The sequence below is a fragment of the Mesoplodon mirus genome, assembly GCF_964341445.2.
Source record: "Mesoplodon mirus genome assembly, chromosome: 5".
Classification (NCBI taxonomy): domain Eukaryota; kingdom Metazoa; phylum Chordata; class Mammalia; order Artiodactyla; family Ziphiidae; genus Mesoplodon; species Mesoplodon mirus.
In genome coordinates this window covers 128633570-128660659 of record NC_138980.1, presented here as the reverse complement: position 1 = coordinate 128660659, position 27090 = coordinate 128633570, and the positions used below count along the sequence as shown (strand labels likewise).

The window sequence follows — 27090 nt, the reverse complement described above, 5'->3', positions numbered from 1 at the left end:
GTCGCGGAAGCGCCGACCGACCTGGAAGGTCCCCGGGAGGCGGGACCTCCAAGAGGGTTCCGCGCTGATCCCGGATAGGGCTGGGTGGCTTCCCCTGCACCTGGAGCTGAGCCTGGGCTCCACCGCTCCTCTCGGCCCACGAGGGGATGCAGCTACCGGAAGGTAAGGCTGCCGCGGCTGCGGCTGCGGTGTATATATGTCCTAGAGACGCGAGTCCATCTCTGCCTTCACGCCTTCCCAGACTCTCATGGCTCCTCCTCCCGACCTGCCCATCCCATCTGGGGATGAGACGGGTCGGGGTGCAGAGCTCTGGCCTGGAGCCGGGGCACGCGAGCTCATCTCGGCTTTCCCTTGACTAGCAGTATTATGTTGGACGAATGTGTGAGCTTACTATCCCCAGTGCAGTGTGTAGGATGGTTATGGGTTTGCTAGAAATACTCTTCAAGTTCTCTTCTATCTCTGACGTCTCATTTCAGAAACCTGGTACCATCAAGGACAATTGCCTGCTTTTTAAAGGAGGTAACTAACTGTCAGTCTTGCTTTCAAAGAGCGACTAGAGTCCTGACTATAACAACAGCTGCGTCTTTTATTTCGACCTGCCAACTCTGTGTTTTCCACCTATGTATCTCTTTGAAACCACAAAGCAAAAACTTCTCTAGTGAACAGTTTGTATGTGTGTGTGTATGATTTGTTTTCTAGTGCGTGGAAGTATTTACACATAAATTATGTGTGACTCCAAACTATAAAACTCAGTTTACAGGTTTGTAGACCTTAAAAAACTTTCCTTCTGGCTAACTTAAAATTGGTGAGTTCACTAGTTTGTATAAACATTGAAGAACTATGAAAGTCAGAAAACAGTGTTGCCAAAAAATTTCGTAATAACATATTCAAATAACAACAGTTATAGAAAAAGTTTACAGTAAGATATAAAGTCTGTGTCCAAAGTAAGTGATAAGTCTGAATTCATTGTGTGGTGCCTTTTTTCTTATTATTATTGAAAATTTGGAAAATTTTTTGAAATTATATAATTTGAAATGTGGGGAATTTTAATTTTCAGTATGAAAACTACACAAATAAAATTGTTTAATTTTAATGACAGAAGATAGGTTCACAAATGTGTAGTTTTTTTTGTTTTCTCTAATACATTATTGAGTTCATAGGAAAAACGTTACATCACCACAGATAATTTGACAGTTATAGTCATTAAAAGTAAAATTTATTTTAGCCTTTTGATTTCTTGCTGCATGTATTTTTGCTGTGTTCTCTTTCACTAGTTCTTGAGCCTTAACTTTATTATGTCATTGATTTTTATCAATATATATTAATTACTTCTGTTTTACAGTTTTTCTTAATTTGAGATTTTTTTTCTTTTTTTCCCCTAGGTGAATTATACTTTAATGTACTACAGGTTGTATACTACGGATGGGAACTATTAAAGTTTATAATGTCAAAAACTTTTCTTAGACCAAAGGCATCTTCCACAAAGGTATGATACACTAAAATGGCCATGTGACAACTGCCCAAAAGGAGTTATAAATTTTTATATGTGTTCCCAATGACTTATTACTGCTATGAGAGTAATGGTGCCCAGTATTTGTTGTAATTAGTGATCTAAAAAGTTCAATAATAAATTGTGAAACAACTGTGTACTGAAAACACAACCTTAATTTTGAAAAAATATTTATTACAATCCTGGTCACAAAGAAAAGGCTGAAAACTCTTGAATGAAAGAGTAATAGAAGAAAAAGAAATACATGAGCTGTAGTTGGTGTTATAGCTTAACAACAGCCCTGCTTCTTAGAAATTAGGTGGTTCAGTGTGCCAGTTCTCAGCAAGGCTAGCGGGTGGGTAGGATGGGTATCAGACAGTATACTGAAAGTTAGCTGTTCTCCTAGTGGTGGATCTGATTTTTCTCTTACTCTAAGTGAATTATTTAGCTTTGCTGTTTCTCTTCCTCTTCCTCTTTTTTTTTTTTTAAAGTAAATGGAAATCCATATTTACATAAGAAATAAAACTGTAAAATGTATAAGTAACATGGAGATTGGAATCGCTAGATCAGAATTGCTATCAAGAGTTTTACTACTACTAATATTTTTATGTACTCTTAAAAATAGAGGAAAGGGGCCAAAATTGTAGTACTAGTAATAGTCTTTTTAAAGAGGAGGAAATGAATTGGGTAGCTATGACTAAAATTTTTTTTCCAAAAAGTCTTCATTTCTTTACCCACTGCTGATCATAATCCTAGATTCTGTTTATAAGAGGAATGAAGTTTGATTTCACATTCATAAAATACTTGTAAGTATTGCTTCTCCTGAGCCTACTTTCAGCTCCAACCTCTGTTTTTTGTTTTGTTTGTCTCCCAGAAAGGAGCATTGTCAAATAAATGGTTCACAACTATGGTTGAGTATTCTTCAAGGAAAATATAATCTTGTTAGCCAGACAGGGAATTACAAAAGTCAGGTACTAAGCTAGATTTTTTTAGATTTATACTGTTGGAATGTTAAGAAGAAGTCCACTTTTAAAATTCTAATTATTAAAAACAGAACGCTTTTTAATACTCCTAAATACTTTTAGGTTAAAATTGCTTAATTTAGCATTTTTCTCTGTGTATTCTTACAAAGGATTTTAAAGAAAAGGAAATGTTGGAGGGAAACTTAGAGGGGTTAATAGTTTCTATAGACCAGAAGACCATGAAATAGAACTCACTGATTTTCCTGCTCTATTAAACCAGTACTCTTTTTCCTAAACAAATCTGACAAATCACCCTCCCTGGAAAGCCTGCCTCCCTTTCATAAACATATTAGTTACTTTATGAGCTGAAGAAAAATATAATCAAGTCATAATTACAAACTATTCATAGCATCAGTATTCTTAGACCTATCTTCACATATCTTAAAGCCGATAGGGATTATTTGAATGTATAAAATGGTTTAGTTTATGAATGTATTAACCTGGTCAAGGCAGAAGTGTTACTTGTCTTACTGCTCTACATGGTTAAAATAATGCCTTTTTTTCTTTATTCTGTTTTACTTCTTTTTTTGATAGGTAATTTTAATATTTGTGTTTCAGGGCTACAAATGAGTTTTTAAAGTATCAGTCTAATCTTTATTCTGGGAAGATTATAATTAGTAAAAAGAATTACATTTATATTCTATATTCATTTATATGACATCCATCGTTACCATGGTCAAGTAGATAAGTATACATTTATGCTTATTGTAAAGTAGAAAAATGACTAATACAGAGTCAATTTAATTTAAAGAGCTCATTTGTGAGATTTTTATTTTAAATATTACAAGTATAAGAAATTTTTTAATAGAGTAGTTTAGTTATATAGGGAATAGATGCAAAAAAAATGTAATAGTGTTTACATGGTTTCTTTTTTTCAGATAACAAACTGGGTAGACTCATCATTTGATGATTTTTCAGAGACTACAAGCATCTCTACTATTACTGCCACATCACTAGGTGTGAATAACTCAAGTCTTAGAAGAAAAAAGGTGCCTTCCACACTAGAAAGTAGCAAATTTCCAGCTAGAAAAAGAGGAAACCTATCTTCCTCAAAGCAGATTTATGGTCTAGAAAATTCAAAAGAATATATGTCAGAAAATGAACCATGGGTGGATAAATACAAACCAGAAACGCAGGTAATAAATGGCATACAAACAAGTCTACGTAATTTAGTTTCAGGAAGGAGAGGGATGTGCATTTTCAGATATTATTCATAAATAATTTCTAGGTTTTTTATATGCCAAGGCTCAAATTCTCCCAGCAGTTATTCAGAAGGTATACCATTAGTTATTTGTCTTCGATTTCATTTAACCCCCAACATAGACTTGATCCATTCAATTTTTTGCTAAATGTAATACCCCTCCCTATTTGTTCCCTTCCCAAAGTGTATTACAGGATTTTAAAATATTTTATAATTGCATATGTGCCTCAAATTTTCATATACTGGGGTCAGTTTAAGAATAGAATTTTTCCATATCAATATAAAGAATTGAATTAAGTATAATCAAAAGGACCTTTTTATTACTATATCATGTTACTTGTTTCTAGTTTTTTTCATTAAAAATGTGTAGATTGGGCTTCCCTGGTGGCGCAGTGGTTGAGAGTCCACCTGCTGATGCAGGGGATACAGGTTCATGCCCCGGTCTGGGAAGATCCCACATGCCGCAGAGCGGCTGGACCCGTGAGCCATGGACGCTGTGCCTGCGCATCCGGAGCCTGTTGCTCTGCAATGGGAGAGGCCACAACAGTGAGAGGCCCGCGTACCGCAAAAAAAAAAAAAAAAGTGTAGATTAACCTGTGCTGATGTATCAAAAATTTGTGAGTTAAAATGTTTTATTTTAAACTTGGAAATTTTAGCATGAACTTGCTGTGCATAAAAAGAAAATTGAAGAAGTTGAAACCTGGTTAAAAGCTGAAGTCTTAGAAAGGCAGCCAAAACAGGTAACTAAATAAGAAATGTGTTTAAAAATATTTGGCCTCAAATGTTTCTCTGGCTTATAGTTGGTTATAAGAAGTTAAAAACTTTCATTTTGACTTTCTCATAAGTCCAGATCACCTGCAGTAGAAAGCTGTCTGACCTTACTACTTCTTCCTCATTAAAAGACTTAAGAGACTTTGCGTTTTCCCCTTGACTTGTACCTCTTTTTCCTTCTTATATGTAAAGCATAGTAAACCATTAGGGTGCTAATATATGTAGCATATCAAATTATCTCACACTAAAGCAAGTAGGCAAATTACATGTTAGTTTTTGTAGTAAATATAGCCTAAAATAGTCATTCATCCTACGCTTATGTTTTTTCTTTCACTTCCTAATTCCATAATTACCCTTGGCTCCCAAGCTAGAATATTCTCTCTCTCTCTTTTTAAACTTTTTAAATTTTGAGATTCTTGAAACATAAAGAAAAAATAGAATAGTAAGTGAATATTCATGTACCTGTAAAAATACTCATCATTTTCTCCCATGAGTGTTTTAACGTATATTATAAATGTTTGGCATTTAATTCTCTAATGTTATCTAATGCTCAGTTCATATTCACATTTTTCCAGTTGTCTTTTATATCTGGTTTGTCACAACCAGTATCTAATCAAGGACCACCCATTACATTTGATTGTTCTATCTCTTAGGGCTTTTAAAATCTACAACAGTTGCCTTCACCTTCTCTTTACACAAGCCGCACAGCATGACCAAAAAATAAATAAACAAATAATAAGATTAAAGTGTAACTGGCTCTTCTCTGGGTCCAAGTATACAGGCCCTTCTTTACTGTAGTTAAATAAAAGTAAACAAATGAGCCAGGATTGCAGCCCACCATTATATGTAGGACATCTTCCCCTGATAATTTTTCAGTTTTAACTTTTTTATCAGATTTACTGAATGAGGGAATGTTACTGGGAGCTGCATCCTCTAGTCTGTCTTTAGAGTCCTGTCCCTAGTAATATGTTTCTTAATATACATTTCTTAAAGAATCTGATATCTAAACTGAGGTTTTTCCATAAGAATATTATACTTATATAATATTGAAGTATATAATCCAAAGAGAGGTCTATATTAAGATTGAATTTTATGAGTTCAGGTAACCCCTAAAAATACTTGTTTCAGACATTACCTCTTTAATCTAGCTGAAGTTGTTTTAATTTGGCTACTGAGTAGTCCTTGGGAGGAACATAATGCAAGAATTGAGGAATTATCAGAAGCTATGCTCAGAAGTTTAGGAAATAAGATTCTCTTATCTAAAGCTGGTTTATTCCAGCTAGCATCGTGAAATTTAGTCTGCTTATACCCGACATTTAGTAAATATCTATAGAGGTAATTAATATTTAAAAAGAATATTCAAACATAATATTCTAGCATTCCAATGATTTTGATTTTTTATTCATGTTTATATTTGGTTTTAGGGTGGATCTATTTTATTAATAACAGGACCCCCTGGATGTGGAAAAACAACAACTATAAAAATACTATCAAAGGAGCTTGGTATTCAAGTACAAGAGTGGATTAATCCAGTTTTACCACAATTCCAAAAAGATGATTTTAAGGAGATATTTAATCCTGGTAAGGTTTGCTCTGAAGGTAGTGGAAATAGTGGGGAAAGTTTGGTTTACAGGAGGTTTGTAACAAGCCCCCCCATCTATGTCTTTAAGATTTCTAAGAGCCTATTGGGTATATGGGTTGGTTTGTTTGTTTAAAATTATTTATTTATTTTTGGCTGCATTGGGTCTTCATTGCTGTGTGCGGGCTTTCTCTAGTTGCAGCGAGCAGGGGCTACTCTTCGTTGCCGTGCGCAGGCTTCTCATTGCGGTGGCTTATCTTGTTGCAGAGCATGGGCTCTAGGCATGCGGGCTTCAGTAGTTGTGGCACACGGGCTCAGTTGTGGCTCGTGGGCTCTAGAGCGCAGGCTCAGTAGTGTGGCACATGGGCTTAGTTGCTCTGTGGCATGTGGGATCTTCCTGGACCAGGGCTCAAACCCGTGTCCCCTGCATTGGCAGGTGGATTGTTAACCACTGCGCCACCAGGGAAGTCCCAGGGTATATGTTTTTGAGAGGAAGGTATATATTGCCGCTTCTACGCTAGATTGGCATTTGCCCACTACCAACTGCTTCACAAAGAGTAGCAATCACATGAAACTATATGTGTGCATTTTCTCACATACTTCCCAGGTTTAGAGAGAAGTAATTTTAGGAGAAGGAAGGGTCCCTCCAGTAAAGGAGAGTGGGATGTTTTTAAGGATTAAGTGTTTTAACTGTTTTGTTAGATAACAAGCTAATCAGTTTGCATTATTTATGTGCTCTTCCTAGGCTCTGGCTGTGTAAATGAACTCTTTGTTTAAATGTAAATCAAGCATTAAAATATGTTAAAGTTGGCTTCCCTGGTGGCACAGTGGTTGAGAGTCTGTCTGCTGATGCAGGGGACACTGGTTCGTGCCCCGGTCCGGGAAGATCCCACATGCCGCGGAGCGGCTAGGCCCGTGAGCCATGGCCACTGAGCCTGCGCGTCCGGAGCCTGTGCTCCGCAACGGGAGAGGCCACAACAGTGAGAGGCCCGCGTGCCGCAAAAAAAAAAATATATATATATATATATATATGTTAAAGTAACTTACCTCCAAACAAGAGTTTAGATCAGACCTCTTAGAATCAAATCAAAGTATATGGCAAAGACGGTCTTTGGAATTCGAAAGGGGGCTTTAAGACAAACATCCAAAAATAATGATAGTACCAATTTAAAGACGTAGTATGATATAACTTCACGTATATGCTCATAAACTCCAGCACGATCATTTTTAACTTTCGTATCTGTCTTACTGCTGCTTTAGGTAACTAAGCTAGGGGTATCCAAATCTCCTAGGCCATTTTGAAGTGCAAGGGGTTCTGTAGAAGGCCGATTATATTCTAATGTGGAGTATTCCTCAAAATTCTTTCTTCAGGCTCTTCTTTAATATTCTCTGTGCGTACTGTATCTTTAGTATGCATACCCTTATGCCCCTAGTATCCCATACTCTTGGAATTCTTACTGCTTTCTAAAAGTAACATTACTTTTGACAATCTTGGAAGTCAAGTTTTTTTTTTTGGCTGCGCTGGGTCTTTGTTGCAGTGCACGGGTTTCTCTAGTTTTGGCATGTGGGCTCAGTAGTTGCAGCGCACGGGCTTAGTTGCCCTGTGGCATGTGGGATCTTAGTTCCCCGACCAGGGGTTGAACCCATGTCTGCTGCATTGCAAGGCAGATTCTTTTTTTTTATTTTTTTTTTTATTTTTTTTTATTAGTTTCTGCTTTATAACAAAGTGAATCAGTCATACATATACATCTGTTCCCACATCCCTTCCCTCATGCATCTCCCTCCCTCCCACCCTCCCCATCCCACCCCTCCAGGCGGTCACAAAGCACTGAGCTGATCTCCCTGTGCTCTGCGGCTGCTTCCCACTATCTATCTACCTTACGTTTGGTAGTGTATATATGTCCATGCCTCTCTTTCGCTTTGTCACAGCTTACCCTTCCCCCTCCCCATATCCTCAAGTCCATTCTCAAGTAGGTCTGTGTCTTTATTCCCGTTTTACCCCTAGGTTCTTCATGACATTTTTTTTTTTAATTCCGTATATATGTGTTAGCATACGGTATTTGTCTTTCTCTTTCTGACTTACTTCACTCTGTATGACAGACTCTAGGTCTATCCACCTCATTACAAATAGCTCAGTTTCGTTTCTTTTTATGGCTGAGTAATATTCCATTGTATATATGTGCCACATCTTCTTTATCCATTCATCCGATGATGGACACTTAGGTTGTTTCCAGCTCCGGGCTATTGTGAATAGAGCTGCAATGAACATTTTGGTACATGTCTCTTTTTGAATTATGGTTTTCTCAGGGTATATGCCTAGTAGTGGGATTGCTGGGTCATATGGTAGTTCTATTTTTAGTTTTTTAAGGAACCTCCATACTGTTCTCCATAGTGGCTGTACCAATTCACATTCCCACCAGCAGTGCAAGAGTGTTCCCTTTTCTCCACACCCTCTCCAGCATTTATTGTTTCTAGATTTCTTGATGATGGCCATTCTGACTGGTGTGAGATGATATCTCATTGTAGTTTTGATGCAAGGCAGATTCTTAACCACTGGACCACCAGGGAAGTCCCTAGGAAGTCTTTTTAGAGTCTTCTGTATAAAATATTTCTTCCCTTATTCCCAAATTCACTAATCAGTCATTCTCTTTTTGTCATTAAAACTTATTATTTTTTAATAGATTTATTTATTTTATTTATTTTTTATTTTTGGCTGCATTGGGTCTTTGTTGCTGCGCACAGGCTTTCTCTAGTTGTGGAGACCAGGGGCTACTCTTCGTTGTGGTGCACGGGCTTCTCGTTGCGGTGGCTTCTCTTGTTGCAGAGCACAGGCTCTAGGCGCTCGGACTTCAGTAGGTGCGGCTCGCGGGCTTAGTTGCTCTGCGGCATGTGGGATCTTCCCGGACAAGGGCTCGAACCCGTGTCCCCTGCATTGGCAGGCGGATTCTTAACCACTGCGCCACCAGGGAAGCCCAAAACTTATTATTAAATTAAATTAAAACTTACTATTATTGAAAACAGCTTATTTATAGTCATGCACTAATTGGGAGGATCTTCAATGTGCAGGCAGAGTCATGAATATTTTTACCAGTTGTATGACTTTTATACTAACAGCTGTGTTCTGAAATCAGTTAACTCCATATTACATTCATTGGTACAGAAAAGTTACTGTTGTTCATAGTGACTTTTGTCTTTTGAAATGAACATTCTGTTTTAAATTTGAACTGTTTTGCTAATTGAAAAACAGTCTACAATATTGTGTGCTCCTTCATGTATATGTAAATGTATTCATTAACGTGTATGTATATTACATACATATGTATAATATTGATGTGCATATAATTGGTTGAAAATAAAAGTGTTAAATATGTTTCCTTTCAGAATCAAGCTTCCACGTATTTCCTTATCAGTCTCAGATAGCAGTTTTTAAAGAGTTTCTACTAAGAGCGACAAAATATAACAAACTACAAATGCTTGGAGATGATCTGAGAACTGATAAGAAGATAATTCTAGTTGAAGTAAGGACAGCTTTTGAAATTCTGCTATAACTATTGAGTAAACAATTGTAAGATATATTCTATGTGATAATGACATTTACACTCTCCATAGTATTAGTACTGGTAAAATATAACATAAAGGCTTTATGCAATAGAAGAAACCTAAAGTTTCTTGTAGTAAACTTGGATAGAGTAGCTACAGGTTAATGAACTTTAAAAATTTAATGACCTAAGATTTGGAAAGTGACGTCTTAGTAAAAATATTATAATCTGTAGTGACCCTAAGGAATTTGCTATCAAAATCCCATTGATGTGTATTACTATTTAGGACATCAGCTATTTGATGTCTCCCTTAATTTCTACAAAAGTTCTGGTTACAGTACATTGAATATATAACATTTTTCCTGTTTTGGTAAATACAAATCTGAAAATAAATTTACATGGGAATAAAACTGAGCTAATGTTTCTCCTTTGTTTTTGGTAGGATTTACCTAACCAGTTTTATCGAGATTCTCATACTTTACATGAAGTTCTGAGGTGAGTTTCAGTGAACTTTTCTAAAACTCCAGATTAAATGGCAGGTGGTTTAAATTTCAACCTTGCTTTCTATCTTTTGTTATTTTAGGAAGTACGTGCAGATTGGTCGATGTCCTCTAATATTTATAATCTCTGACAGTCTCAGTGGAGGTAATAATCAAAGGTTACTGTTTCCCAAAGAAATTCAGGAAGAGTGTGCTATATCAAATATTAGGTAAGAATGAAATTTCTGCTTAAAATTTCATATACATACTGTATTTTTTAATTAATCACGTAACCACTATCTTTCTTTGTAAAACTTTGACAGTTTCAACCCTGTAGCACCAACAATTATGATGAAGTTTCTTAATCGAATAGTGACAAAAGAAGCTAATAAGGTAAGTCTTTTAAGAACTGATTAATTTGAATCTTACATTGTAATTATAGAAAGCCAAACTTAAGTAGTATTACATAAACTTGAGGAGTTAGAGACAAACTATTTCAGTTTTTAAAATTAAAAAATTTTAATTACACTCATAAAGCACGTCAGTTTAGAAAATGTAGGAAATACTAATTTTAAAAATCCTTAACCAGGGCTTCCCTGGTGGCACAGTGGTTGGGAGTCTGCCTGCCGATGCAGGGGACACGGGTTCGTGCCCCGGTCTGGAAGGATCCCACATGCCGCCCGTGAGCCATGGCCGCTGAGCCTGTGCATCCAGAGGCTGTGCTCCACAACGGGAGAAGCCACAACAGTGAGAGGCCCGCGTACCGCAAAAAAAAAAAAAAAAAAAAAAAAAAAAATATATATATATATATATATATATATAGGCGATCATAGCACAGTACTATTTTTCTGTCAAGAGCTGAAATGGGATCATCTATGAACAATCACATGAATTCAGCTTAAGTTATGTTGTTAGTAAACTATTAGGAGTTTCTGAGGGGGAAGAGAGGATAAGTTTTTCTTGTCTTATACTTGATCTACCAAGGGTGTGATAGGTGATATATCGTATTCACATATTTATGCATATGTGTGTGAATGTGTGTGTGTGTTTATCTATATATATTTGTATATCTGTATGTATATAGTGAAAGAGAGAGAACTTCAAAATACAACCTAGTCCAAGTAAAAAAGTAAAACGATATTTTATAACCTTGAAATTTTACCTTAAACTGTGATGTCATTGACACTTGTACCTTCATAAGCAGACTGTTGTTTAACAAGTAGGCTTTTTAGCATTCAAATTGGAAAGATTCTATTATACTTCCGTTAAGTTTAGAAAATAGGTGATTTTGTTTGTTTTTTGCTTAGAAAATAGCTTTTTTAATTTTAATTTTTAAATTTTAGGATGGAGGAAAGATTGTTGTCCCTGATAAAACTTCTCTGGAGTTGCTCTGTCAAGGATGTTCTGGTGATATCAGAAGTGCAATAAACAGCCTCCAGTTTTCTTCTTCAACAGGTAACTAGAAAAGATACACTCTTATGGTATTACATAGGTGACTAACTTTTTCTTAATTGTTCATGAAATGAAATTAAACTAAACATTTTAACTTAAAATTGGTATATACCTATCTCCACTTACTATTTTTTTATTGAGACAGTGTAATAAAATTATGTATGTACACATGCATACACACACCACTATGAATGTGTCACCATATATATTTATATATCTGAGACAAAAGCTGATTTATTTACGTGGTTTGCCACTTTACCCTTCAAAGTTAATTTGGAATGAGACTTCCTGAGAGAAAATCCTGGCTCTGCCACTTTACAGTGACTGAATCTTGCAAGTTACTTAATCTTTCCCTGCCTTTATTTTTTCACCTTTTATATGAGAACCTGTCTGATCGAGATGTGTGAAGAGTGAGGTAATCCTTGCAGAGTGTTTATTCCAGTGCTTGACACACATTCAGTGCTCAAATGGCCAGCTGTTAATGAATTTAATAATAGTTCATATATGATATATTTAACAAATGCATTTCCACTCGTTAATATATAAAAGGGCTCCCTAGCCATGCTATAGTAAAGAGATAGCCCCACTGATAGCAATGAGTTCATTTTTGCTCTTAATGATCATAGTGTACTGCATACAGTCTTCATCAGAAAACATTTAACAAGTGGCCTACTTGATGCTTAACATTGAGGAATTGACCTTAAAAAATTAAAAGCTCTTTGGAGCTCTCAAAATCCACCTGAAATCCTAGTTTCTACCCACAAGTGTAAGATGTTCATTTAGTTACATCTTTGTTTTTCAAAATAACTCTTCAGAAATAGACACCCTAACACAACTGAAACCAGAATTCTGCTTCTTGCTGTAGAAACATAAATGTAAATTGTGCTTAGGTTCACTATTAGAATTAGGGATGGGTCAGTTTGGGATCCTAACTACCATTTATAATGTTATTGCTCTGAGCTCAGAAATTTCAGAGGGAAGAAAATAATAGTGGGTCAGGAACTGTATTAGCAATTATATGTTTTTTCATTTAATTCTCAGACCAGCCTAATGAGATAGACAATAGTAGGATTCAAACCTAAATCCTGTGTTTTTCTAATACTCCAGGCTGGTTTTCTGAAGTCATGCATTCTGAGTTGTTTTTGTTTTGTTATAAATTTATTTATTTATTTATTTCTGGCTGCGTTGGGTGTTTGTTGCTGCACACGGGCTTTCTCTAGTTGCGGCGAGCAGGGGCTACTCTTCGTTGTGGTGTGTGGGCTTCTCATTGCGGTGGCTTCTCTTGTTGCGGAGCATGGGCTCTAGGCACCCGGGCTTCAGTAGTTGTGGCACACGGGCTCAGTTCCTCCGCAGCATATGAGGTCTTCCTGGACCAGGGATCGAACCTGTGCATTGGCAGGCAGATTCTTAACCACTGCACCACCAGGGAGTCCCTGAGTTTTAAAAAGTAGATTTCCCAGTGAAATTTGAACACGGGCATATTCATAAATTGGAGACTGCCCAAATCAGTAAAGAAGTAATATAGCATCATTGTTAAGCATGGACTGCAGAACCAGACTGTCTGGATTCAAATCACTTACTAGAACCAGACTGTCTGGATTCAAATCACTTACTAGCTGCTGACCTTTAACCAGTTACTTAACCTCTTTATGTCTCATTTCTTTACTCTATATAATAATAGTTCTCCTCTGATAGGGTTGTTATGAGGACTAAATTAGTTAGTACATACCATGCACCAAGAATAGTACCTTGCCATTAACACCATGAGAAACCAAGATGATATGACTGTGTTAGAGTATGTCATTGTGTATGTGAAAATTTGAAATCTGTGTCATGACATACTTTTAGATGACATTTTAGTTCGTTTTAATAGTTTAGTAACTGAGAGAGGACTCTGACTCTGTATACTTCATAATTATTTATTAGAAAAACATTTAAATTAAAATACCTAGTGTAACTATATCTGAAATGTTCTCAGTTTTAATTTTCATATTTAATTTTATTTTAAATATTGTTTCTTGGGTGTATATTATTTAGGAAAGAACAATTTATGGCCAAGGAAAAAACGAATGTCTTCATTAAAATCAGATGCTGTGCTGTCAAAATCAAAAGGAAGACAAAAACCTGATAGAATATTTGAAAATCAAGAGGTCCAAGCTATTGGTGGCAAAGATGTTTCTCTTTTTCTCTTCAGAGCTTTGGGGAAAATACTATATTGTAAACGTAAGAAAACCTTATACATTTAAAAAAAATCTGTTATTATCTTACAATTGAAATAAAATACATTTTTTAAATGTCATATATTTGGTTCAGTTACAAGAAAGAGCTAGGACTAGGTCAGATACTCTTTGGCAGGGCCTAAGAAAGACAGCAGAAAAATGTATTTAGATAGAGTATTTTTGGATTATGAGTGGGATTAAACATTAAAACCAACTGTTGAAAAATCTTCAAATGAGAGGTGCTATATAATTATAAAGGTGGTGTTATTTTTAATAACTCCGGACATTTTTTTTTAATAGGAGCACCTGTAACAGAATTAGACTCACCTCGATTGCCGTCTCATTTATCAGAGTATGAGCGGGATACATTGCTTGTTCAACCTGAGGTAAAGTCTTTAATAACACTTAGTACTATTTACAGGCTGTATACTATTAATATTAAATATGTGTCCATATAAATTTGACCACTGAATTTTTACCAAAATTATATATACTTCTCTTTATAGGAAGTAGTAGAAATGTCACACATGCCAGGAGAATTATTTAATTTATATCTTCACCAGAACTACGTAGACTTCTTCACGGAAGTGGATGATCTTGTGAGAGCCAGTGAATTTCTGAGTTTTGCAGATATCCTCAGTGGTGACTGGAATGTAAGACTATTTGACTTAAATGTTTTTGTTTATGACTATTTCCTCAGAACTGAGAAAGAAAGTTTACTTTTATTCATACCGATTTGACATTATTTTAAGTAACTTCTTAATAACTATGACAAAATTAATTTATCCAACCCAGTGAAACTTCAGCAGTGAATCTGATTTTTCTATGATAATATACACTTAATTTTTTCTAAAGTTATTTTCTGATTATAAAACTAATACATAGTCAGAAAACTTGACAACCATTGAAAAGTAGACAGAAGGAAAGGAACTGTGCCTCTGTCTTTTCTTCCTTTTTTTTTTTTTTTTTTGGCCACGCTGCATGGCATGCGCTCTTAGTTCCCTGACCAGGGATCGAACCCATGCTCTTTCCAGTGGAAGCGTGGAATCTTAATCACTGAACCTCCAGGGAAGTCCCCTGTGCTTCTTGCTATACTTTCTGATGGTTTTTTAATTAATTAAATTATTTATTTGCACATTTGAAATTATTCACTATAAAGTTTGTATTTTTTCTTAACAGTTTAACTCTGCTCTGACTGGTATAGTAGTTACTAGACACTTGTAGCTATTTCAATTAAATTAAAAATTCAGGGATTTCCCTGGTGGTCCAGTGGGTAAGACTCTGTGCTCCCAATACAGGGGGCCCCAAGTTCGATCCCTGGTCAGGGAACTAGATCCCACATGATGCGGCAACTAAGAAGCCCACAGGTATGCCGCAACTAAGAAGCCCGCATGCTGCAACTAAAGATCCCACATGCTGCAGCTAAGACCCAGCACAGCCAAAATAAAAATTAAAAAAAAAAAAATTCAGTTCCCTGGTCACACTAGCCATATTTCCATCATTTAAACAGTTATGATACAGTTTCTGTTATATATTTAGAGTTTCATTATTCAGCGGTTGCATTTGCTTAATTTTTTTATATTGCTTCTTTTTTATTTTGAAATTTTCCAACCTGTTGACAAATAGAAAGAATACACAATACCTGAATACCTTTAACTTCTGTTCACCAGTTTTTCACATTTTTCCACATTTGCTTAATCTGTATCGAAACACTTGTTTCGGCTAAATAATTGGAAAGTAATTGTAGCATCACAACACTTAACACTGAAGCATGCGTAAGGACATTGCTCTCTTACAACCACAATAGCATTATCATACCTAAGAAAAGAAACATAAATTCAGTAATATACTGTCCTTATTCCTGTTTCCCCAGTTAGCTCAAAAATGTATTTAAAGTTATTTCCACCACCTCCATCCAACATCCAGTTAATATTCACTCATAGCATTTGATTATTATGTCGCAGTTGAATTTTCTGCAAAATTTTGTAGCGCTATTATTTTTAGGGCTGTGGTGAGGTTGAAAAAAATGAACATACAGTAACTAAATATGATTAGCCTTTTTGAGGGTCAGTAGTACCAATAAGTACTGTTTTATAAATCTCTTATTTTCTTTATTTCACATCTTGTCTCCTTTTCTAGATGCGCTCTTTACTCAGGGAATATAGTACATCTATAGCTACAAGAGGTGTGATACATTCCAACAAAGCCCGAGGATTTGCTCATTGCCAAGGAGGAGGATCAAGTTTTCGACCCTTGCATAAACCCCAATGGTTTCTAATAAATAAAAAGGTAAAAAAAAGAACTGTACATTTTCAAAGAGTGAACTATTTATGGTATGTGAATTATATCTCAGTAAAGTTGGTTTTTTCTTTTAATTGAAAAAGAAAAATGATCTTTCATTCTTAATGAGAAATAGTTGCTAAGGCCCACAGTTTTCTTAGAATTATGATAAAACATAAAAGGGACAGTCTTCTTAAATGCTTAGTCATTTTTTTAAGGAAAAAGCACTCAAAGATTGAAAACACATACCTGTTTTATTGGAATCAAAGTATACAGGCCTACTTTGTTTTATAGCACTTTACTTCATTAAAGCGTTTCACAGATAACGCGTTTTTTACAAATTGAAGGTTTGTGTTAATTCTGCATCAAGCAAGTCTATCAGCACCATTTTTCCAACAGCGTTTGCTCACCTTGTGTCTCTGTGTCACATTTTGATAATTCTAGCAATATTTCAAACCCTCTACCAGCAAAAAGAGTATGACTGGATGACGGCTCAGGTGATGGTTAGCATTTTTTAGCAATGAAGTATTTTTTAATTAAAGTATGTACATTGTTTTTTTAGACATAATGCTATTGCACACTTAGGAGACTATAGTCTAGTGTGAGCATAACTTTTTTTTTTTTGGCCACGCCAAATGGCATGCAGGATCTTAGTTCCCTGACCAGGGATTGAACCCATGCCCCTCTGCAGTGGGAGCGCAGTCTTAACCACTGGACCACCAGGGAAGTCCCAAGCATAACTTTTATATGCACTGGGAAACCACAAAATTGGTGTGACTTGCTTTATTGTGATACTCACTTTATTGCAGTGGTCTGGAACTGAACCCACAATATCCCTGAGGTATGCCTGTAGTTGTAATTATATTTTCGTTTCAATTGAAAATAAATCCTGGCTTTACCTCTAACCATTTGCACAAGTTATTTCACTTAATATGCCATTATTTTCCACAGCTATAAATATGGAGGATTGAATTATTTAGAGGTCAAAAAACAGGTGGCTCACAAGTTGAATACAACCCCCACACAGATTTTTTTAAATGAATTGCCAATCTTTAAAAACTAGTATAATAGTTAAAACTCAGATCAGGATTGCTGGCTTCAGAATTTCTGCAACCTCCTGAAAAAAAATTGGAAGTAAGGCAACACTCGTCCATATTTTACATGGCAGCAGTCTGCTCAAGCCAAGTATAATCTGCCCCTTGGTGATGGGAGTGGCCAGTACCACCTCCCCCAGCTGTTCCACTGCACTGATTTCTATTAACTGCCTGACTCCTATAGCGTCTGAATTTGTGACCCCCGGACTAGGTCATCTCTAAGATGTCTTCCAGTTTTAAATTCATATGGCTACATACGAACCTATCATTCATTACCTAAGAAAATTTTCAGTGGATTTCTTGGAGAATTTCATTACTTTTAAGCAATTTATGTCCCTTATTGACTCGCTTTGTGCTTTATAGCATGTATATTAATTTTGCATTTGTTACATGTAAATGATCTAAGACTGAGCACCCGAAAGGCAGAGATCATACTTCTCTTATCATCACTGTAACATAGTGCCTCTCTTAAGAAGAAAATACCTTCTTTCATTGAAAAACAATATTCTCACATAATTTGTGATATGTGTATGCTCATAAACAGAAGTCCTTTAATTTTTAAGTTTGTTTTTCTTCTAGCTTAAGTCCTGTTCTTATTGCTGTTATATCAAGTGTGAAATAGTTGTATAGATAAAATGCTTTGTTAGATAATGCTAGGACAGTTATAAAGGACTAATCAAGCTGCCCAGCGTGGCCAAAAAAAAAAAAAAAGGGACTGATCAGATAAACTCTTAGAGTATATTTGTAGCATATAAACCCACATACTTTGTGATATAATAAACTTAGTCTAGGAATAAATATCCATATTTAAATTTTTATTTTTCATTTCACCATTTTTTTCCTTCTCTGCAGTATCGGGAAAATTGCCTGGCAGCAAAAGCACTTTTTTCTGACTTCTGCTTACCAGCTTTATGCCTCCAAACTCAGCTGTTGCCATACCTTGCTTTGCTAACCATTCCAATGAGAAATCAAGGTAATAACATGGGTTTTCCTTATCCCCAAGAAGTAGTGTTTTATAACATTATGTTTTTGTGGATCAACTTATTCCTATGTACCAGTGACACTAAGTTTTTTTCCCCTTTATTTTTTGAATCAGAATTAATACATGCTTTTTGATTAAAAAAGGAAGAAATTAAATAATAAAGAAGTACATAAAGTAGAAATTGAACGTCCCCTATAACCACGGGTAATTCCTTTTGACAGATTGGTGTAAATTCTTCTAGACTTTTTCCTGTGCATATACAAATGTTAGATGTAAGCTTTAACACTTTTTTGTCACTTATCATGCATAGCGCTCCATATTTTATAATTAGGACAAAGGAGCTCTAGAGGATGGGAAGTCCAAAATCAAGGTGCCAGCAGATCTAGTGTCTGGTGAGGGTCTGCTTCCTAGTTTACAGGTGGCCATCTTCTCATTGTATTCTCACACGGTAAGGAGCAGAGTGAAAGAGAGCTCTCTCTGAGTTCTCGTATATAAAGGCACTAATCCCATTCATGAGGGCTCTACCCTCATGACCTAAGCACCTCCCAAGGCTCCATCTCCTAATAACATCACTTCAGGGGTTAGGATTTCAAAATATGAATTTGGGGGTGACAGAAGCATTTAGTCTATAACAGCAGCAATGCAAAAGTATATTCAAATCTAACTCATATTTTTTTAAAATTTATAATAATTTTATTCAACCTTATTGATAGGTATTTTGGTTGATTTCAATATTACAAGCAGTATCCATTAATAGTATACTTACATTGTCTTTCCAAGTTTTGAAATTATAAATAATGCTAAAAAAAATTAATATGCCTTTGGCAATACACACTTGCCCAGTTTATGTCTACTGAGGTTTGCCTTTTTTTGAACTTTACCAATTTTTCCATCAGTTGTTTCTCTTTTTTAATGTGTGTCTTAAGGGACACATTTTATTAACAGTCCTAGGTCACATGTCTGTGGTGCTGATCTTCAAGGTAGAACAGAGAATTGGTGTAATATTGAAAATATTACTAATCTACTACATAACTCATCAAACTTCTCAAGTTTTTTTTAAACTTAAAAATTTTTTTTTTTAATTATTTTTGGCTGTGTTGGGTCTTCATTGCTGCACACGGGCTTTCTCTGGTTGCGGCGAGCGGAGGCTACTCTTCGTTGCCGTGGGCAGGCTTCTCATTGCGGTGGCTTCTCGTTGCGGAGCATGGACTCTAGGTGCGTGGGCTTCAGTAGTTGTGGCACGCTGGCTTAGTAGTTGCGGCTCAGGGGCTTAGTTGCTCTGTGGCGTGTGGGATCTTCCCAGACCAGGGCTCAAACCCATGTCCCCTGCACTGGCAGGTGGATTCTTAACCACTGCACCGCCAGGAAAATCCAAAACTTCTCAAATTTTAAAGATAGGGTTTGCCTTATGAATTATCAGAAGAGAGGATTATAGAGTAAATGTCTGCCTTCATACAATGAGAGTCTCATCTTTTAAGAATATTGATACTTAAAGATTTAAAATATTCTGTATTTACAGGCAGAAGTGAGATGACTTTTGAGCAATGGGAATGATTAATCTGTGAGTCAGAATCCAGAGAGTTCCCTATCCTTGACTATTATTTTTAGATTATACTAGTTTTTATTTATTTATCGTTTCGGCTGTGCTGCATGGCTTGTGGGATCTTAGTTCGCCGACCAGGGATTCAACCCGGGCCCTCAGCAGTGAAAGTACGGAGTCCTAACCACAGGGAACTCCCAGGTTATGCTAGTTTTTAAACTTTATTTTGAAGTAATTTCAAACTTAGAAATTAGAAGAATGGTACAAAGAAGTTCTTGTATATCCTTCACCAGGATTCCTCAGTGTTTCATTTTTTACCATATTTGCCTTTTATTCTTTTTTCCTTTATGTATACATGTATACAAATATATGTATTTTTTTCTGAACCATGTGTGAGTAAAGTGCAGACATTATGCCCATTATTTTTCAACACTTCAGCATGTACTTCCTGAAAACAAGGACATTCTCCTACATAACCACAGTATATACATCAAAATCAGGAAATTAACATTGATATATTACTGCTAATTTATAGTTTAATTATTAGACTCCATTTGTAATTTATAGACTCCATTCAAATTTTGCCAATTGTCCTAATAATGCCCTTTGTAAAATAACAACAAAAACTTGTTCTCTCTTGTCTAGAAATCCAATGCAAGATCACATGATACATTTAGTTACTTAGTTGCTATCTCTAGTCTCCTTTGATTTAGAATAGTACTGTGGTCTTTCTTCATCCATTACACTTCTGAAGCAGATTGTTATAACAGGGACTGCCCCTCAATTTGGGTTTATCTGAGGATTCCTCATGAGTGGATTCAGGATATATATTTTGGGCAGGAATACCACAGAAGTGATGCTGTGTTCTTCTCAGTGCATCACATCAGGGGAATATGATGTCTATTTAAACCATGCTGGTGAAGTTAACTTTTATTTTTTGGTAAGATAACATCTCTCAGGTTCTCCAATGTAAAGTTATTAAGTGTTTTGTGGGGAGACACTTTGAGACTATGTAAATATCCTATTTCTCATTAAAATTTCACCCACTAGTTATAGCATCTTTTGATAATTATTTCCTGAATCTGTCATGGTTGGCAAGTGATTTTCTAATGGCATTATTCCTTCTGTATTTGTGTTAATAAATTCTGCTGTAAGGTATTGCTTCGCCTTCTTCCCCATTTGTTTGTTTATATTTGTATGGACTCTGGAGCTTTTTCAGCTGTTGTTTCTATCATTATTTATTTTGGACTTAAATTGTCCAGATTTGGCCAGTGCAAGCTGCTTTAAGGTAACTCTGTGCCTTTACACTTAGAGTACTTTCTTTCTGATACAAAGTTTTCCCGGATTATTTCATACTCTCCCTACATGGACTTAGAAATCTCAGTGAGTCCTGGTTCCTTTTAGTGGATATGGACCCATCTCCCACTTTGCTAAATATATTTACTTGTTTACTTAATTCCTATGTCTATAACCTATCTCCTGACAATGCAGGCTGCTACTTCAGTCCCAGCCCTACGGCCACCAACTTACACTGGCACAGCCACTCACATTCTTTGTCCCACTCCTAGCTGTGGGACAATGAATCAGTTTGATTAGTAAGAGTCTCCTTGGACCAGAATCATCAGCATCACCTGGAAGCTTGAGAAAAATGCAGAATCTCAGGCCTCAACCAAGACCTACTGAATTGATCTGCAAGATCAATTAGCAAGATTCTCCAGGTGATTCTTATGCAGGAGATGTTTGAGGAGTTTGAGAAGTATTGGTTTGGATTACTCACATTGGAATCATCTAGAGAATCATTATATCCACTAGAAAGTTCAGATTCCAGGATCACAACTCTTAAGTTTTCCATATCAAAAAGGTGTTTTTTAAAAATCCTAATTGTATTGTTTAGTGGATTTTTTAAAAAGTAAGGTAGTGTTTGATTTGCAAACTTCAGAAGGTTTATAAAATTTAGTCAAAAATAGGATGTTTTGCTTTTTTTTTTTTTTTAAGTCTTGTGGTCTGACTTTTTTTTTTTAATTTATTTTTGGCTGTGTTGGGTCTTTGCTGCACGCAGGCTTTCTCTAGTTGTGGTGAGCAGTGGCTACTCTTCCTTGCGGTGTGCGGGCTTCTCATTGTGGTGGCTTCTCTTGTTGCGGAACACGGGCTCTAGGTGCGCGGGCTTCAGTAGTTGTGGCACGCGGGCTCAGTAGTTGTGGCTCACAGGCTCTAGAGCGCAGGTTCAGTAGTTGTGGCACATGGGCTTGGTTGCTCTGAGGCATGTGGGATCTTCCCTGACCAGGGCTCGCACCTGTGTCCCCTACATTGTCAGGTGGATTCTTAACCACTGCGCCACCAGGGAAGCCCTTGGCTTTTCTTTTTATTCATCAATTTTTATCCCATTTCTTTCACTTTACTATGTCATTTCAGACATGTTCTCTTTATGTTTCTTCTGCTCATTTCTCTCTGTCCTCTTTTCTAGTCCTCTATTAGTGTTTGTTGGAATGCTTACAGGTATCTCACGTTTCCTTCTGTTTTCTCTTTGATTGCATAATCTCTTATCAGTCTGTGTTCCAGGTTACTGATTATTTCTTCTCCCAGTTCAAATCTACTATTGAGCCCCTGCAGTGGACTTTTCATTCTGGTATTGTACCATTTGGTTATTGTCTTTTCAAGTCCAGAATTTCCATTTGGTTCTTTTTTGCAATTTCCTTCTCTTTACTGATATTCCCTATTTGATGAGTTATTGTCATTATAGCTCCCTTTACTTCTTTTTATTTTATTTTATTTTTTAAATTTATTTATTTCATTTATTTATTTTTGACTGTATTTGGTCTTCGTTGCTGCACACGGGCTTTCTCTAGCTGCAGCGAGCAGGGGCTACTCTTTGTTGTGATGCGTGGGCTTCTCATTGTGGTGGCTTCTCTTGTTGTGGAGCACAGGCTCTAGGCACGTGGATTTCAGTAGTTGTGGCACGTGGGCTCAGTAGTTGTGGCTCGCAGGCTCTAGAGCACAGGCTCAGTAGTTGTGGCACGGGCTTAGTTGCTCCGTGGCATGTGGGATCTTCCCAGACCAGGGCTCGAACCTGTGTCCTCTGCATTGGCAGATGGATTCTTAACCACTGTGCCACCAGGGAAGTCCAACACTACCTACTTTCTGTCTATGAATTTGACCACCCTAGGTACCCACTTAAGTGCAACCGTACAGTATTTGTCTTTTTGTGACTGGCTTATTTCATTTAGCATGTCATCAGGGTTTATCCATGTTATAGCATATGTCAGAATTTCCTTCCTTTTTAAGGCTGGATAATATTACATTGTATATATTTACCACATTTTATTTATCCATTCATCTGTTTTTGGACACTTAAGTTTCTCCCACTTTTTTTTTTCTTTTTAACACTATTATTGGAGTATAATTGCTTTACAATGGTGTGTTAGTTTCTGCTGTATAACAAAGTGAATCAGCTATACATATACATATATGCTTCTACTTTTTGACTGTTATGAATAATGTTGTTATAAATATGGATACACAGGGCCTCCCTGGTGGCGCAGTGGTTGAGAGTCCGCCTGCCGATGCAGGGGATACGGGTTCGTGCCCCGGTCTGGGAGGATCCCATATGCCGCGGAGCGGCTGGGCCCGTGAGCCATGGCCGCTGGGCCTGCGCATCCGGAGCCTGTGCTCCGCAACGGGAGAGGCCACAACAGTGAGAGGCCCGCATACCGCAAAAAGAAAAAAAAAAAAAAAATAAATAAATAAATAAATATGGATACACAGATGTTTCTTCGAGATCTTGCTTTCAGTTCTTTTGGGTGTATACCCAGAAGTGGAATTGCTAGATCATATAGTAATTCTATTTTTAATTTTTTGAGGAGCTACCTTGCCATTTTCCACAGCAGCTACACCATTTTATATTTCTACAGCTTTCTCCACGTCCTTGTCAAACCTTGTTGTTTTATGGGGTGTTTTGATAATAGCCATCCTAAGGGGTGTGAAATAGTATCTCATGGTTTTGGTTTGCATTTTCCTAACAATTTGTGACTTTAAGCATCTTTTCATGTGCTTTTTGGCCATTCTTCTTTGGAGAAATGTCTATTTAAAGCTTTTTAAAAATCTCTTTTAGCTCAGATTTCTTTTATCCAGGATATTGGAAGACTTCCTCTGAAGCGACACTTTGGAAGGTAAGCTGATCATTTTAATTTTCAAAGAGCTGTTACTGAAATAACCACCAAATACCTTATGTATTTATTCATTATACAGTCAATAAATGTTACCTGTAAAGGCCAAGAAATACATGTTGTACCAGTGATCGGAGACCATGTGATTGCATTGTAGACCCATCTATTATATATATTACATGTAACAGCTATTTTCACCATGTCAGAATGGTATATTAGGCTAAATAGAATCATTGAATCACAGAGGCAGAGGAATCTTTAAAATCCTTGAGTTCAACAAATTTTGCATAGCTGAAAACCCCTTTTCAGCTTTCATGCCAAGAGGTGTTCTTAGCCTATATTTGGAGACTGCAATAAATTTGGAGACTGCAATAATCAGGAACTACCTCAAAAGAGCACTGTCTTTTTTATTTCTTTATCACAGAAAATTCAGACAAGTAAAAAAATATAGGGGAGATAAATCTACATCTATACTGTTCATTCCATTGCAAGATGGCTTCTGGCCTAATATCAGTGATTAACACAGTGCCTGTAGTTCATTTCTACTTGGCTTATTTGTAAGGTCAAATTATTCACTCAGGGGCTTCCCTGGTGGCGCAGTGGTTGAGAGTCCGCCTGCCGATGCAGGGGACACGGGTTCGTTCCCCGGTCTGGGAAGATCCCACCTGCCGTGGAGCAGCTGGGCCCGTGAGCCACAGCCGCTGAGCCTGCGCGTCCGGAGCCTGTGCTCCGCAACGGGAGAGGCCACAACAGTGAATGGCCCGCGTACCGCAAAAAAAAAAAAATTATGCACTCAGGTATTCTAAAAAAGGTTAAAAAGTGCTTGCTTCCTGGTTGCAAGGATAAAAGTAAATGATAGAAATGGCATCTATTACCCCTTCTACTAGTTCTCCTATTCCTGGTCCCAAATGGAAAACTTGCTTATCTGGGCTTTTTTTTCCTCTGCCTTCACAGATTCAGTAAAGGCCTTTGTAGTGTTAATGGTTTCTTCCTTATAATGACTTAGCTATTGGGAGCCCATCTTTCCTTTTACAGAAATACAGTGATGGATGGATCTTACAGCATCATCCCACTGGGATGTGATCAGGGCTCAGACCTTTTATAAACTTCCCTTTTCTCCTCACTTCCCTCTGAATTGAAGAAGGACCAGCTGTTTTCACTGGCTCCTTTCCCCACAAGATTATGACATCAAAATCAAGGGAAGACCATTGTCTTCTGTTGTCTTTTTCCTCCTAAGATGTAATTAAAAGAATGGGAGTCACTGTTTTATTACTGGTTCAGCTACTTCACCTGAATTGGGAGGCAGGATTTGTCAGTGCTACTTATTACAATGACTAGTACTGTTGTCTTTCATTTAGAGTGACCATTTTAACATTAGTGACCATTTTAACATCTTTGATTTATATTGATAATATTGAATATTAATACTTAAACTTAACATTTAATATTGCTATTTAATAGCTGCATAATTTCCTATAATTGAACCTACACCTTGTTTTGTTTTGTTTATTATTTTTGGCTGCGTTGGGTCTTAGTTGTGGTACATAGGATCTTTCGTTACAGCACGAGGGCTTCTCTCTAGTTGTGGCACGTGGGCTTCTCTCTAGTTGTGGCGCACAGGCTTAGTTGCCCCGTGGCATGTGGGATCTTAGTTCCCCGACCAGGGTTCAAACCCGCATCCCCTGTATTGGAAAGCTGATTCTTAACCACTAGACCACAAGGGAAGTCCTCCTACACCTTGGTTCTGTACATTTAGCTTGTTTCCAGCTTTTGTTGTCACAGCCTTCCTTGAAGCTAAATCATGCATATCAAATACTATTTATGTAGGATGAATTCCTAGAAATAAAATTGCTGGATCAATGGATATACACCTTTGCTCTATATTGCCAGATTGCTTTAAAGAATATTTTGCCAATCTTATGCCCACTTAACAGTGTTTCAGCATGTTCTTTTCTCCTCTTACCACCACTGGGTTTTATTATTTTAAAAGGTCTTTACCAATTTGAAAGAAGACAATATTATTTTAATTTCCATTTTAAAATTACAAATTAGGTTGAGCAATTTCTTTAGTAACCATTCTTCTGTAAGCTATCTGTACATGTTTTATGTCTGTTTTCCTATTCCATTTAATTTTTTCTTTTTGTAAGAACTCTTTACTAAAGATATTAACTTGGTTGTGTTATAAGTTGTAATGATTTATTCAGTTTGTCATTTACTTTTTAGTTTTGTTTATATTGTTAAATAAACCAGACCACCTGGCTAAACAGCGCAAGGAAGGTAAATGAGAGACTACAGGAGAGGGCTTCATAATCACCACACTCATGGTGTAATTTAAAGGAATCCCCTTCTTTGATTATTATTAATGCCTGTGTTATGAATCTGGCAGATTGAAAATGGAAACCCTGACTGACAGGGAGCATGGAATGATAGACCTGGACAGTGGAGATGAAGCCCAGCTTAATGGAGGGCAACCTGCAGAGGAAGCGCTGCGTGAACGCACTCAAACAGCTGAACCTGAAACCTGGTCTCTTCCTTTGAGTCAGGATAGTGGGAGTGAACTGCCTGCCAGCCAGCCTCAGCCCTTTTCAGCCCAGAGAGACATGGAAGAAGAAGACATGATAATAGAAGACTATGAGAGTGATGAGACATAGAAATCAGCCTGCCTGCCCATGAGATTGTTACTTGACAGATTCATATTCGTTTTATTCAGTGGTACTTGAACACAGATAATAGACTTTTCAGGTGAATTAGTTTGTTAATTCTTCACTCTTGTAGTATTTCAGCACAGAGAACTGATTTCTGTCATGTTGAAGTAAACAGAAGATCAAACCTTCAAATAATCTCTTAATCTTTTTCTCTAGTATTTATTTAGTCTTGTGAGTGGTGTTGGGAGAGGCCAGTGTGTATGAAGTGTGTTTGAACATTATGCCAAATATCAGAAAATGTGAAGGAATAATTCAGAATACAGAAACTCTGTGGGTTGTAAATAAGAATTATAAAACAGTTTAGGATGAAATTAAGAGTGTAAATAAACTTTGTGCCTTATTCACAATTTCTCTCTGGTCTCTAGCTTCTTCAGATACCATTTTTATATGTTGTACAGTGGAATATTTTAGATTCTGGAAACTATTTACATAATTTATATCAAAATTAAAATGTTGAATTTGTTTTGTTTTGTTTTGTTTCTCCTGTCTTTTAATGATTCTTAACGCGCACGGTCTGCCATGTGTCACTGGGCATAGTACGCAAGTCTCCTTCATCCAGTGCCAAACTTTTTCAA

The 27090-nt window shown here is 36.7% G+C and overlaps 1 protein-coding gene across 6 annotated transcripts; it reads left to right on the top strand.

Moving 5' to 3' along the window:
- The first annotated feature begins 31 nt into the window (after positions 1 to 31).
- RAD17 (RAD17 checkpoint clamp loader component) lies at positions 32 to 26977 on the top strand. 6 transcript variants are annotated; one of them, XM_082621004.1, is made up of 18 exons: positions 72 to 162; positions 477 to 519; positions 1383 to 1486; positions 3390 to 3647; positions 4369 to 4452; positions 5908 to 6064; positions 9444 to 9580; positions 10044 to 10096; positions 10185 to 10310; positions 10404 to 10473; positions 11424 to 11535; positions 13570 to 13755; positions 14052 to 14137; positions 14258 to 14404; positions 15891 to 16040; positions 17978 to 18098; positions 23756 to 23813; positions 26197 to 26977. In XM_082621004.1, the coding sequence occupies exons 3-18, from the start codon at positions 1445 to 1447 to the stop codon at positions 26459 to 26461; spliced, it is 2052 nt and encodes a 683-aa protein (XP_082477130.1). In that variant the 5' UTR covers positions 72 to 162; positions 477 to 519; positions 1383 to 1444; the 3' UTR covers positions 26462 to 26977. The 6 variants fall into 6 exon arrangements, with proteins under 6 accessions (XP_082477131.1, XP_082477129.1, XP_082477133.1 ...); XM_082621005.1 differs by lacking the exon at positions 477 to 519 and having other exon boundaries at positions 32 to 162; positions 3390 to 3500; XM_082621003.1 differs by lacking the exon at positions 477 to 519 and having other exon boundaries at positions 32 to 162.
- The last annotated feature ends 113 nt before the right edge of the window (positions 26978 to 27090 follow it).